General features: G+C 44.0%; 1 protein-coding gene across 2 annotated transcripts in view; it reads left to right on the top strand.

Moving 5' to 3' along the window:
• Positions 1-13,688, top strand: part of Ric8b (RIC8 guanine nucleotide exchange factor B) — a 95,675-nt gene that overhangs the window by 3,460 nt on the left and 78,527 nt on the right. For both annotated transcript variants that reach the window (XM_038314425.1, XM_038314424.1), the window contains exon 2: positions 3,978-4,025. In XM_038314425.1, coding sequence (XP_038170353.1) covers positions 3,978-4,025 — 48 coding nt within the window. The remainder of the gene's footprint in view (positions 1-3,977; positions 4,026-13,688) is intronic.

Here is a 13,688-nt window from a genome sequence, read left to right as displayed (position 1 = left end):
ACATCCTTGCTTCATTCACTGACCTTTGCTATCTTAGAGACAGATCTCTATCCCAGAAAGAAGAAAAAAAACTTATCTGTTTGTCAAGGGGAAGTTGCTTCAGAATAGGAAAACCAATTCTTTAAATTAAGAGTGGCTGTTTCTTGGGTAGTAGTGAGGCAAAGGCAGGTGGATCTCTGAGTTCAAGGCCAGCCTGGTCTACAGAGCTAGTTCCAGGACAGGCTCCAAAGCTACAGAGAAACTTTGTCTCTAAAAAAAAAAAAAATAAAAATAAAGGAAGAAACTGATTTGATTAACTGTAACCGATAAACCCAGAGATGACATGACAAGCCACAGAGGCCACCTGGCATCTCCCTGTCCCATAGCCGTCTCTAGCAGGATTCCATTTTTTGGAAGTATGGCAAGCTTATGGTCAGATGATGGTGACAAAGTTACTTAAGATGCTGTCACTTATTCAAGTTCTCCAAGAGTTGGGAACAGGGAAGGAGGGAGGACTGCTGGTAGCCTTGAGCCTGTCCTTTATGTGCTTGGAGAATGAGACTGACAGAAAACTCACATGGACACGGTTCTAGAAATGCAGCCTCTGCATTTGAATGGGGATTTAAATGTCCAGGACAATGTAGGAGGATGTTTTGCTTTGCATTTTTGAGGCTGAGCTTTGACTTTGGGCTTGTCATAGGTTTTTGCATAGATATATCCTTGTTACACATTGTACTTATTTCCAAATTGTTTTACAGTCTGTTTTGACTCCTAAAAAGTAGTCTTTGAGTGTATCTGTAGACATCAGTGTGTTAACCCCGGATTATCTAATAGATCAGGGTTTAGCAGAGACCATGCAGTAACAACAGTGGTGGCCATTTATTGATAAATACCTACCATGTACAAGGTGCCAGTAATAACATACAGAAACATAGGAAACCTTATGGATTGTAGAGGGCAGCCCGACCAGGGCTGCCCATAGTGCGCAGTCAGACTGGACTGAAATCTGAGGTTATCTGATGGCTGAGTTTGGGGGGCTCTCCTAGGTGATAAAGCCTGCAGTCATGAGTCTGGTGTCTCACGGAGATGTTCTAGTTTGTGGTCTTTAAGTTGAACAGTGATTTTACTCTTTGGTTTATATTCCATTTGCTCCCGTTCTGGAAGTAAAATGTATAAGAAGCCTATGTCGGTTTGCTAACAGCTCTAGAGAGGCGTGCGGACCTGGATGCTAGTTCTCTTCCCACCATTTGAGCTTTAGAAAGGGGAGCGAGGCAGCAAGACCAGAAGCTAAAGACCAGCCTAAGATACTCAGAAAGCCCTGCCTCAAAGAATTAAAGTCTTTAAAGAGTGTTGGCAGGAGAGGTGTAGAGTGTCAGGTCTGATCTAGCTTGGGTGACTGAAGCTAGCTGCCTATAAATCCAACATCTGCTGGGTACAGTGATCTTTGGGTTGAGTTTCTAAATAACTTGATCCATTCAGAGTTTAATTTATAGTGCCCTCCATGCTAGTATATTTTCCAATTAAATTAAACTTTCATGCTGACTAGATGGAGCCTTTGAAAACATTTTTTTAAATACTTCTTTTATTATTATTTAAATTTATTATTATTATTTTGATCAGTTTTGCTGTGAAAAAGCAACAGAAAAGTGAAAAATTGGCTCTTGCTACTACTATTCTGAATTCTCACCTAAAAAATAATCCTATGTAGGAAATACTTAGAAGATATTTTTGTAACTTATTGTCTTTCCAAACAAGAATTACTTTTTTTTTCTGTCCTCTCCTTATAAATGCTAAAAACACATTTAGGAGAAGGAGAAGTATTACATTTTAACAACTAGGCACATTTATTCCAAATAATTTGCAGAGTTAATATTTTATGTAGAATGACAAAAGCCAAGCCTTCTTGGTTTCTAAGTATAATTGTTTTCATTTATAGGGAACTTTTACTGAGCTTCCATTAGAACATTAGCCTGCTACCTCCTTATTTTTAATGTTAGGTTTCAGTCAACCCTGGGTCTGTAATTGCCTAAGAATAGCGTCAGATTCACGACCTCCTCTTCCCCTCTTCTCTTCTTTCCTCCCGTTTTCATTTATTCTTGAGATTCTTTATCACCTTTCTTTTAGTGGCTACATAGTATTTATGAGATGGATACAATATGTTCAGTAGAATATTTTGACACAGTTTTTCAGTGTTGTATGTTCTGCTTGCCTTTTTTACTATATTAGAAAACACTGTCGTGAATGTGCTAACAGATAATTTTTCTCTCACTCTGCATGACTTCATTAAAATAAACGCATAGGAGTAGGAGTTCTGGGTCAAATGGGGTAAATATTTTTGTGTCTTCTAGTATGTGTTGGCAGATCACTTTCCCTTTATAGGTTTGTGTCGAGTGGTCGGTCCTGCATTATAACGACGTGTGATGCCCCATTCTACATGGCTTTTTGCCTTCACTCTTGCTCGCCTTGAGCTGGCTGTGCGCTGCTGCCCAAACCACTCTTCCAGAATGTTGTTCATATTCCACCCTAGACCTTCCCAGTCATCTGCAGCCTGCTGCCATGTCAGATGTAAAGTTTTGCATCTTGCCCTTCTCTCTCACGTCATCTGTTTCAGTTGGTTTGATCCAGGTTTGAGTAGCCTCTTTGAGGTTTCCTTAGATGACCCTTGTCACTTAGCCTCTTGTCTTCCTTTAACATTTCTTACACTCAAATTGCCTCCCTCCCAACATTTCTGTAGCTCATTTTGTTTCAAAAACTGTTTCTGCAAAGGTACAAAACAGAACTACCAAAATGATGCTGTCTTTCACACTTAATGTACTTAATTTGTGGTGGGCTGCGGTTCTCTTGGTCAGTATGGACAGAGAGATAATTAGGAAGCAGTGGAGAGCGCAGAGGAGTGTCTGACTGCTTTGCCTTAGGAAACGTCAGGTGCTAACGTGAGCAAATTGTAGTTCTGTGCTCTTGGTCTCCTAATGCAAACAAGACAGTGATTCTGCCCATTCCCCGCTGCTTCTGCTTCAGAGTGCGAAGTGCACTGTGGCTGTCATTTCAGGGGAACCATGACACTCCTTTCCCTTCCAGTTAATTGTTAATATCATTAGCAGCAGCAGCAGCATCCTGACATAGCTGTTTACCACGTGCCAGGCTCTCAGAACCCTCACAGTCACCCCTTAGCTAAGTCTGTTCTCACAAGAGGAGCCAGGTGGGCGACGTGCCTGAAGTCACAACTAGTGAGTGAGTGACAGAGGCTCCTTTCCAGAGTAGTGTCTCTGCAGTTCTCTGATGCCTCCTTCCTTCCTTCCTTCGCCCCATCTGTCCTTCCTTCTTTCCCTCCCTCCCTCCTTCCTTCATCCCTTCATCCCTTCCTTCCTTTCTTCATTTTTGGTTTTTTGAGATAGTTTCTCTGTGTAGCCCTGACTGGCAGTCCTGGAACTCGCTCTATAGACCAGGTTGGCCTCGAACTCAGAGAACTCAGAGATCCACCTATCTATGCCTCTCGAGTGCTGGGATTAAATGCGTGTACCACCGCTGCCAACTTCTGATTTTTTTTATGGAATACAAAAAGGAAAAACCCAGCACACTGATGGGATTTGTAGTCTGCCCCATCTGTGTTTCCAGTCTCATCTTCCATGTGCCGCCCTCTTAAGTGTCCCATTTTCTTCTCAGAGCTGCTAGCTTCATGAGTATATGGTCCACACATGTACAGCAAACACCTGTTACCCCTCAGACTGCAGCTCAGTTGTTCAGTGCCTTGTGTGAGCCCTCCCCCCCCCCCCCCCGGGTAGTTGCTGTCTTGGTTCTCTTTTCCCTTTGTGTTGCTGCCGTGGTCTTTTCAGGTGGCTTTATGTTAATTTTTAAATATTATTATGTCTGTCTTACTTTAATAAGAATATTGAGATGAGAAAGCAGTATTTTATAAGAAAATTAGTTTGCATATTGTGTTTAAAAATATTTAAAATGTATATATTAAAATGACAATGTTTCCTTTTTCCCCCCTTCAGCATAGGGCCACTTTCAAATTTGAACCAACAGATGAAGATAAAAGAAAGGTAAGGTTTGATGTGTGTGTGTGAGTGTGTTGTGTGTGTGTGTGTGTGTGTGAGTGTATGATGTGTGTGTGTGTCTGTTACTCCTGGATGGTTTAAGCAGTGGACTTGTTTTCATCTAATGGCTGTTGATTAGTTTTCTGTTTCAGTTCAGTTTTTTTTTTTCAGGAATCCTGAGAAGAAAGAGAGGTAGCAGGTTTAGGATGGGTTACACACAAACCCCTCCTGTTCATCCCCACCGAATCCCTGGGCTTACTTAAGTAGGAGAAAGGCTCAGATGGGACTGGCCCATCTCCAGGTTGTACACAATGTCGGCTAATGTACAGCGTGGCTGTGCTGGCTAAGTTTGGGAGCAGCTTCTCCTGCTGCTGTTCTGTGCTTACTACCACATTGTCTAGGTTACCAGCCGCACAGTCAGGGTGGGATCCAGAGAGCGGCACACAAAAGTTCCTGTGAGGGGGGGCTCTGTAGTGCGTGGCTGCCTTACCTGGTGGATAAGGATTAACCAGTCCTCCCTTTTTGTTTTCCTGGCTCCCATACCCCATCCCAGCCCCACAGAGTCCGAGGTCAGATGAGAGTCTGACTGAGTCAGGGTGCATCTCTTGCTGCTTGGAGAGAGGCTTAGATGCTGTAGAGGATTGGTAACCTTACACCTGCCCGTTACCTCTGTCTGTATTCAGTTTCTCTACACCTCCTAAGATTTAGTCCTAATTCAGATCTTCATCTGGATCACTATATTAGTTTATTTTGATTTGCTTTTTATTGTTGTTTTTGAGACAGGGTTTCTCTTGATAGACCTGGCTGTCCTGCAACTTGCTCTGTAGACCAGACTGGCTTTGAACTCAGAGATCCACCTGCCTCTACCTCAAGTGCTGGGATTAAAGGCCTGCGCCTCTACTGCCTGCTACTACATTAGTTCTTGAGCTGCCCTTCCACTTTCTGGTGACCTGTGGCTCCAGCTGTAGCTGCCTGTCCATACGCCTAAGACAACAGCCTGGCTGTGTCATTCTTAGCCTTGGAGTCTTCCGGTGACCTCCCGTGCTGAGGATGGTGTGCCATCAGTGATCTGCTCCGTTCTTTCGCTCCCTGTTTTCTCTGTTGCCCTTGTGTTTATGTTCTGGTGTTACATGTTCGTAGTTACACATACAGAGTACTCTGTTTCTTCCCTCCTCTCCTTATCCGTTAACTTCTCCTTTCACATCACAGTTCTGAGTACACAGTGAACTCAGGACGCCTGCTAAATGAGTGCCGTGGAGTGCAGCGAGGGCTTGCAGTGTAAACAAGACAAACGATACCTTCTGCAGTGGAGATTTATTAACTGGATATACTTTTTGAATAGCTTTAAAAATTGGCCTTCTTAGAAACACTCAGAAGCTGGGGAGTGGGTACCAAACGTGTGTATCCCTGAAGATAGTCTTTCTTCCAGCGACACAGTGCGTGAAGGAGAAGTTGGTGTTATCTGTTTAATTGAGACTTTTTGCCCTTTGACCAAAATATGTCACTTTTGGAGGTCTGTTTTATGTTTAGATTGAACCCAAGTGAGCAAAATTTTTTCATTAAAATGTACATAAACAGCAAAAGATTGGAAACAACCAGTTAAGGTATATTGGGAAGAAAAAAAATGGTACGTTGACAGAATGCTATGAAGTAGTAAAAAGAAAAAATTACAATCTGCGCTATTGAAAAAACGAAGTGAGGTATTTAAATGGAGCATATTGAATGATAGACATATATTTGATTGGGAGAACCCACCCTACATTTGTAACATTAATGCTATATTGGGGGTCAGACGTCAGATCTTTGATAGTACTTTTACTCATCATAATAAGCACATTAAAGCAGCAGAGGTCACCCAGTCAATAGAGTGTGTGCTTCACAATCAGGACTCCAGTTCAGACCATAGAACCAATGGAAAAGCCAGGAGAGTGACACGCCTGTAATCCCCACACTGGAGAGAGAGAGACTGAAGGATCCCTGGGATACACACACACCTGCACATACATACGGGCGTATAAAAAGCTAAATGCAGATATTATAAATATTAGTTGAGAAGGGAATTTTTCCTGTTAATTATCCATGTTGTTTGTTTTCTGTAGAGTAGTAGAAAACCTGTCATTTTCTAACCGTTCTCCCCACCCTCTGTCTACATGGGTGTGCTTCCAGCAACATTCCTCTGACGCGCACTCAACCCCAGACACTCAAGTTCCTCATCTTCCCATATACTTCAAATCATCGCAGGCGCCTATTCTGATGCGAACGCTTTGTAAAGTGGTAGCGTATTGTGAGTGATGATGAAGACATCCCTATCTGTTTTGATCCAGAGGTTGTTTGCATCTGTGGTGTGGAGATTGCCCTCTGCTGCTGTCAGCTCTCTGGAGAGAGTGACTTCTGCCCTACTGTTTACTGCAGTGTGTGTGTAGGTTTCTGCTTCCTGGGAGGTCTGTTGTAAACAAGTGTCAGTAGGGACCTAGCTAGGTAATTCTCATTAATGGAAAACATTGACAAACAAATCCATTCCAGTCTCCAATGGTTAAAACCATTAGCGACTCCGATGCTTGCATTTCCTTTCAGACACTGGCAGGGAACTGTGGGACAGCTCCAGTGCTAACTGCACAGACGCTCTCTGTGGAAACAGCAGGAGGCGCTTCTCTACATTGAGTTCAATGTGAAAATACAAGAAATCAAATTACTGAATAGTTTCTTTTGCTGCTCTTATGTATTGTCCTAAGTATGCTTCTAGAGCAGTGGTTCTCAGCCTGTGGGTCTTGACCTCTTTGGAGGCTCCATTTCAGACATTTACATTATGATTTATAACAGTAGCAAAATGTCAGTAATGAAATAGCAACAAAGTAGTTTGGTGTTTGGGGGTCACCACAGCAGAGGAGCCGGACTAAAGGGTTGGGGCATCAGGAAGGCTGAGAGCCACTGCTCTAGAGCCTCTGTCAGTAGCTACTTGGTAACAGAAGTTCAAGCCCTCCCCTCCTTTCATAAAGTACGTGCTGTGCTAAAAGCAACATCAACTAAAAACCCACCCGTGGTAATATCTTACCTATATTAAAAAGAAAATTTTGTGACAACCTAGTATAGTGTGAGGGGCGGTGCCTTCAAAAGAAAAACTTTATTCTGTTGACTTCTCTAGGTCTGGCTGCTGACACTGCCATGGTTCTTAGTTCTACAGAGATGTGCTTCTCCTCAAAACGTCATTCTACTGACTTCTCTAGGTCTGGCTGCTGACTCTGCCATGGTCCTTAGTTTTACAGAGATGTGCTTCTCCTCACTAGTGCCCTGGAGGACTGGGGCTTGTGCTCACACTGCTGGAGTGTGGTGGCGCCTCGTGTGGAAAGGACTCCCTGCTATGTACAGGTCTCAGGGCTCCCCGCTCTGCAGCTGTCATGCATTGAAGCAGACTTTGTAATACTCTACGTTATGGTCTGAGGCCTTGTTCTATCTCTTATTTTCTCACTGTTGAGACACCACTGAAGCACAAGCTTAAGCTGGGAGTCAGCAAAGGGAATCGGCAAATGGGAATGTATGGATTTTCCTTAAGGAATAAAGTCAGATGCAGTTCCAGTGTTTGTGCATGCGATGCAAATTGTGACAGGTGCATGTGAATCATTGTGTATTTGGATAGAAACACCTGCGCTTGCTTTACATCTTCACCTACAATGATAGGCTGCGATTACCTGTCAGCCCATAAACAAATGTACCATGCAAACATGCGAGCTGGGGAAGGAAATGATGAGTAATCTGGAAACCCGCATTGAGACAGTGAAAGCTCTTGCTTTGGTTTTTAACACAAAACGTCCCTCAAAGCCAGTAAAGAGTATTGCAATAAAACTTAAAAGGATTCGTCATGGGGGCTGGAGAGATGGCTCAGTGGTTAAGAGCACCGCTTGCTCTTCCAAAGGTCCTGAGTTCAATTCCCAGCAACCACATGGTGGCTCACAACCATCTGTAATGAGGTCTGGTGCCCTCTTCTGGTATGTGGGCATACATGTAGACAGAATATTGTACACATAATAAATAAATAAATAAATAAATAAATAAATACAAAAAAAAAGATTCGTCATAAAATGACTAGAGCTGGATGACAGGCAGCTCAGGGTCACGGTTTGCCTAACGTGTGCGGCTCCGAGTTCAACCCCAGTACTGGGGAGTGGAGAGAGGAGTAGCGTGCTCGGAGCTCCTTGACCTGAGCATCCTCAGCTGTGGAAAAGCTGCAGTTGTCTAGGACAACGACTGTGTTCAGTTACTGCCCTCAAAAGAACGAGCGCTTCAGTACCTTACTAACCGTATGTGAGATACTGCCCTCAAAAGAACGAGCGCTTCAGTATCCAAACTTCAAGCATATTTTATAATTTCAGACTCATTTCTGTTCAGCCGTGGGGTGTTTGCTGATTTGGAACTGTGAGCTCTTTAGGGGACCCGGCACTTGAGTGACTTACGTGTATGACATCACTGCGGTGATGTCACTGAGATGAGGGAGGGGCCAGGCCTTGGGCACAGCCTTTAATTCCAGCAGTGAGTTCGAGGCCAGACTGGTCTACATAGAGAGTTTTCAGGACAGCCAGGGCTACACAGAGAAACCCTGCCTCGAAAAACCAGCAAACAAACAAACAAAAAGCTGGGGAAAGGAACTTGGAGGCTGGGTGGAGCCAGCGCGCCTGTGATGGGAGCGCGCTGTGTGGTTTTGTGCTTTGTGTCTCTTAGTTATGCTTCAGAATTGCAACACAGCTCACGATGTTGTTCACTCAGGGCAAGATAAATATATTTGGAGAGTGATCACAGCTGTAATTCTAGTAACAACTACACAGAAAATACGGCAAGGAAATCCATAGAATGCTGCTACTTGAGGGTTACTGCTGTGGAGTAGGTTTCTTTTTTCTGTAAACTGTTGGATTATAATAGGTTGCACTGATTTCAGAACATAACTATAATAACACAGTAAAATACAAAACAGTATTTTAGAACAGTATGGTTGGGGGCATAAACATAAAGCAATGCTTTGTTCTTCCTTTTCTTTCTTTTTTTTTCTTTTTTCTTTTTTGGTTTTTCAAGACATGGTTTCTCTGTGTAGCTCTGGCTGTCCTGGAACTCACTCTGTAGACCAGGCTGACCTCAAACTCACAGAGATCCACCTGCCTCTGGCTCCCAAGTGCTCAGATTAAAGGTGTACACCATACCACCTGGCTTCTTTTTTCTTAATTGTACATTTTTTCTAAAATTGAATTTTATTACGCTGGGCGGTGGTGGCGCACGCCTTTAATCCCAGCACTCGGGAGGCAGAGGCAGGCGGATCTCTATGAGTTCGAGGTCAGCCTGGTCTACAAGAGCTAGTTCCAGGACAGGCTCCAAAGCCACAGAGAAACTCTGTCTCGAAAAACCAAAAAAAAAAAAAAAATGAATTTTATTGATTACCTTACTAAATAAAAGTAGCATTACTTACAAACCAGTTTATATAGTGAAGTAAATGTATATGAATACAAAAGTCCATTTTGTTATTTCTGATATATATATATATATATATATATATTTTTTTTTTTTCCCTCTAGACTATGCTCTACCCAACATACTAGAGCACCTGTAATCCACACACTGTTACTAATCCTGTGCATCAGGGCCCGTGGTAGGCTTAGGTTCCTGAGTTGGCTGTTGGCCTGTGGGTTTGGCTTGGTGTATCGTCAGTCGCATAGGTGCTGGCTTCACCATGAGCTACAGAAAACAAATGGCAAACATTTCCATTACCTTCCTCCAGGGAAAATGTACCAAGACAGAATTGTTGATCTTCAACTTTGAATCCATTCTTAGGAATAGCTCAAAGCATAGGTGCTTGTCCTGAAAGCCTTTGTTACACTTAAAAGAAAAATCTTAATATGGCTTGTAAATCTGAATTAAAATTTCCTTGATGAGTTTACCTAAGGAGCACATAGGTAGATAGTACAAACAGTACTCACTCTGAAACACGTCTTGTTGGGGGCCAATTTGTAGTAGCAGGCTGCTTGTTGATTCCCAGCTGCCCGGATAGTTTAGACCCGAAATAATCACACAGAAACTGTATTAATTAAATCACTGCTTGGCTTATTAGTTCTAGCTTCTTATTGGATAACTCTTACATCTTAATTTAACCCATTTCTATCAATCTGTATATCACCACGAGGTTGTAGCCTACCAGCAAAGTTTCAGTATATCTATCTCCAGTGGCTCCTTGGTGTCTCTCTGACTCTGCCTTCCTTCTCCCATGCTATAGGCTAAGCCAATTCTTTATTCATTAACCAATAAAGCAACACATAGACAGAAGGACCTCCCACACCAGTGTCCTACCCCCATAGATGGTAACAAGGGTTAGGGTGTCCCTCCCCACAGATGGTAACTTTAAATATTTTTTATCCCATTAAAACATGTGTACACATACCAAATTCACACCTCAAATTTTTGTTTTTAAAGCTCTTCCCTAGCAGGAATCTATTACAGGTCTTGACTTGTAAGCAGAACGAATGTCTAGTAGTAGTTAAACCGACTTTAGTTTTATTCCAAACTGTACCTTTCACTGTGGATTTTTTGTCAAAGAATCAAAAGGATCAATCTAGGGGAAAAGGTCAGAAAAACTCTTCTGATTTAGGGTTTTAATGTGATTTTTTTAAAAAAAAAAAAAAAGTGTGCCCATGTGTGCACATGGGAATGGACATGACACTGTACATGTGGTGATCAGAGACTCCCTAGCCCCGTTCCTGGAGTGGCAGCTGCACTCCCCACCTTGTTCGGAAACAAGGTCTCTGGCTTCTGTTGCGCACTTCCAGCTTCTGTGGATCCTCTGTCTATCTCTCCTCTCTCCAGGGCAGCGTGGGCTCACCAGTGAGTGCAATCCAGCACACCTGACTTTCCTAGTTTCCCGCCTGGAACTTTGATCATCAGGCATGCCAGCAAGTGCTTTTACTTATTTACTGAGCTGTCTCCCTGGCCCATCCTGTGTGATCTTTGTGTTTCTTTTAGGGACTTGTGACTGGGTGATAAGAATTGTGTCTTTAATAGATATTACGGAGTTTGGGGTATATTTTCTCATCTGAACGTGCCTGTGAGCGCGTCTCTCAGTCATGGCAGAGTATGGAGCTCTAAACCCTCACCCCAGTGAAACCTATGAAACTTACTTCTTTTAAATGAACACAAGTTTGTTGTTGTTGTTTAAACTAATCCCAAGATTAGCTTCATTATGAAGAAAACATATTCTGAAACAAATTCTGGAGCTCAGTAAAAGAAGTAAGTTGGTGACAGGTGTGCTGAGACCCCCAGCGAACAGGTGCAGTGAAGAGCACTCCACGACTAGCTGGACTTCTGTCTTCTCAGGAGGGATGCAATTCACTTTTCTCACCTATTTTTCTCCTGCGGCCGTCAAGAATTTTCCCTTATCTTTAGCTTTTAGTAGTTGGTTTTCTCCTTCCACCATGGGCTCTGCCAATCTGACTCAAGCTACAGGCTTATTTTCCAAATCCTTTACCAACTGAGCCATCTCGTGGTCCCCTTTAGTGACCTTCAGTGTATGTAAGTACCCTGTCTAACTCCCACACAGGTGAACGGTAGCAGAGCTGTACTGTGTTAAAGTGACTCCAGATGGCAGCTGGAGTCCACAGGGACAAATTAAAAGAAGCAGAAGTGATACTAAACACGGCCAATAAAGCAAATATTGTGCCAGGAGGTGGTGGTGCACACCTTTAGTCCCAGCACTCGGGAGGCAAAGGCAGGCGGATCTCTGTAGTTTGAGGCCAGCCTGCTCTACAGAGTAAGTTCCAGGACAGCCAGAACTACACAGAGAAACCCTGTCTCAAAAACAAAAACAAAAAGATTGATAGAAATGATTAATTTTAATTATTGTTGTATTTGTGACATTTGCAGATATAATGTATATAACAGTATTTCAAAAGAAAAATTACTATATATAAGTGATGCTTCAATACCTTCCAGAAAATGAATATTAATCTTGAGCAGATCTCTCAGGTGCATATAGTAAGCCTTGAAGCAGTGGTTCTTAACCTTCCTAATACCGGTGACCCTTTAATACAGCTCTTCATGTTATGGTCACTTCCAACTATAAAATTATCTCCGTTGCTACTTCATAACTATAATTTTACTACTGTTGTAAATCGTTAATATCTGTGTGTTCTGATGGTCTTAGGTGGCACCTGTGAAAGGGTTGTTTAATTCCCAAAGGGGTCATGACCCACAGGTTGAGAACCTTTGAGAACAAGTAATAGCTCAGAGTTAAATGTTAAAGAGTCTAAGACTTCACTGAGAATAATTAAAGAAGATCTAAATAAATAAAAAACCCCTGTTTATGAATTGAAAGACTTACTACAAGTAGAATATCCATATTCTTACCACTGATCCACCAATCCAGTGTAATCACTTCTAGAATTCTAGGTGGCTTCTTGTTAGAAGTTGATAGGCCAGTTCTGAAATTAAAACAGGCACAGAATAGCCAAGAGGAACATGGAGGAGAAAAGTGAAAATGGAGTGGGTTATGGTAGGGTGTGCTTGTCGTCCTGGTGTGTGGTAGGGCGCGCTTGTCGTCCTGGTGTGTGGTAGGGCGCGCTTGTCGTCCTGGTGTGTGGTAGGGCGCGCTTGTCGTCCTGGTGTGTGGTAGGGCGCGCTTGTCGTCCTGGTGTGTGGTAGGGCGCGCTTGTCGTCCTGGTGTGTGGTAGGGCGCTCTTGTCGTCCTGGTGTGTGGTAGGGCGCGCTTGTCGTCCTGGTGTGTGGTAGGGCGCGCTTGTCGTCCTGGTGTGTGGTAGGGCGCGCTTGTCGTCCTGGTGTGTGGTAGGGCGCGCTTGTCGTCCTGGTGTGTGGTAGGGCGCGCTTGTCGTCCTGGTGTGTGGTAGGGCGCGCTTGTCGTCCTGGTGTGTGGTAGGGCGCGCTTGTCGTCCTGGTGTGTGGTAGGGCGCGCTTGTCGTCCTGGTGTGTGGTAGGGCGCGCTTGTCGTCCTGGTGTGTGGTAGGGCGCGCTTGTCGTCCTGGTGTGTGGTAGGGCGCGCTTGTCGTCCTGGTGTGTGGTAGGGCGCGATTGTCGTCCTGGTGTGTGGTAGGGCGCGCTTGTCGTCCTGGTGTGTGGTAGGGCGCGCTTGTCGTCCTGGTGTGTGGTAGGGCGCGATTGTCGTCCTGGTGTGTGGTAGGGCGCGCTTGTCGTCCTGGTGTGTGGTAGGGTGTGCTTGTCGTCCTGGTGTGTGGTAGGGCGCGCTTGTCGTCCTGGTGTGTGGTAGGGCGCTCTTGTCGTCCTGGTGTGTGGTAGGGCGCGCTTGTCGTCCTGGTGTGTGGTAGGGTGTGCTTGTCGTCCTGGTGTGTGGTAGGGTGTGCTCGTAGTTAGTTCTGGTGTATGGGAATGGAGCTGGTTAAGGTAGGTTTATGGTAAGGTGTGCTTGTCATCCTGGTATATGGGAGGTAGAGGCAGAAGGATAAGGGGCCCAAGGCCAGCCTTGGCTGCTATAAAAGTTTGAATGCATCCTGAGCTAACATGTCTCAAAGAGTGGTGGGGGCAGTTTAACAGTTTTAAAATGGACAGAGCCATGGTGGCCAAGACTGGAACTAACGTGAGAATGACTGTGGCTCTTAACAAAAGAAGTGATCCCTAGACAACCATGTGCTAACAAAAGAAGTGATCCCTAGACAACCATGTGCAAACGAT

This window comes from Arvicola amphibius, chromosome 17 (assembly GCF_903992535.2).
Source record: "Arvicola amphibius chromosome 17, mArvAmp1.2, whole genome shotgun sequence".
Lineage (NCBI taxonomy): Eukaryota > Metazoa > Chordata > Mammalia > Rodentia > Cricetidae > Arvicola > Arvicola amphibius.
Note: the sequence above shows the minus strand (reverse complement) of the source record. Positions and strands in the feature narration are given on the sequence as shown.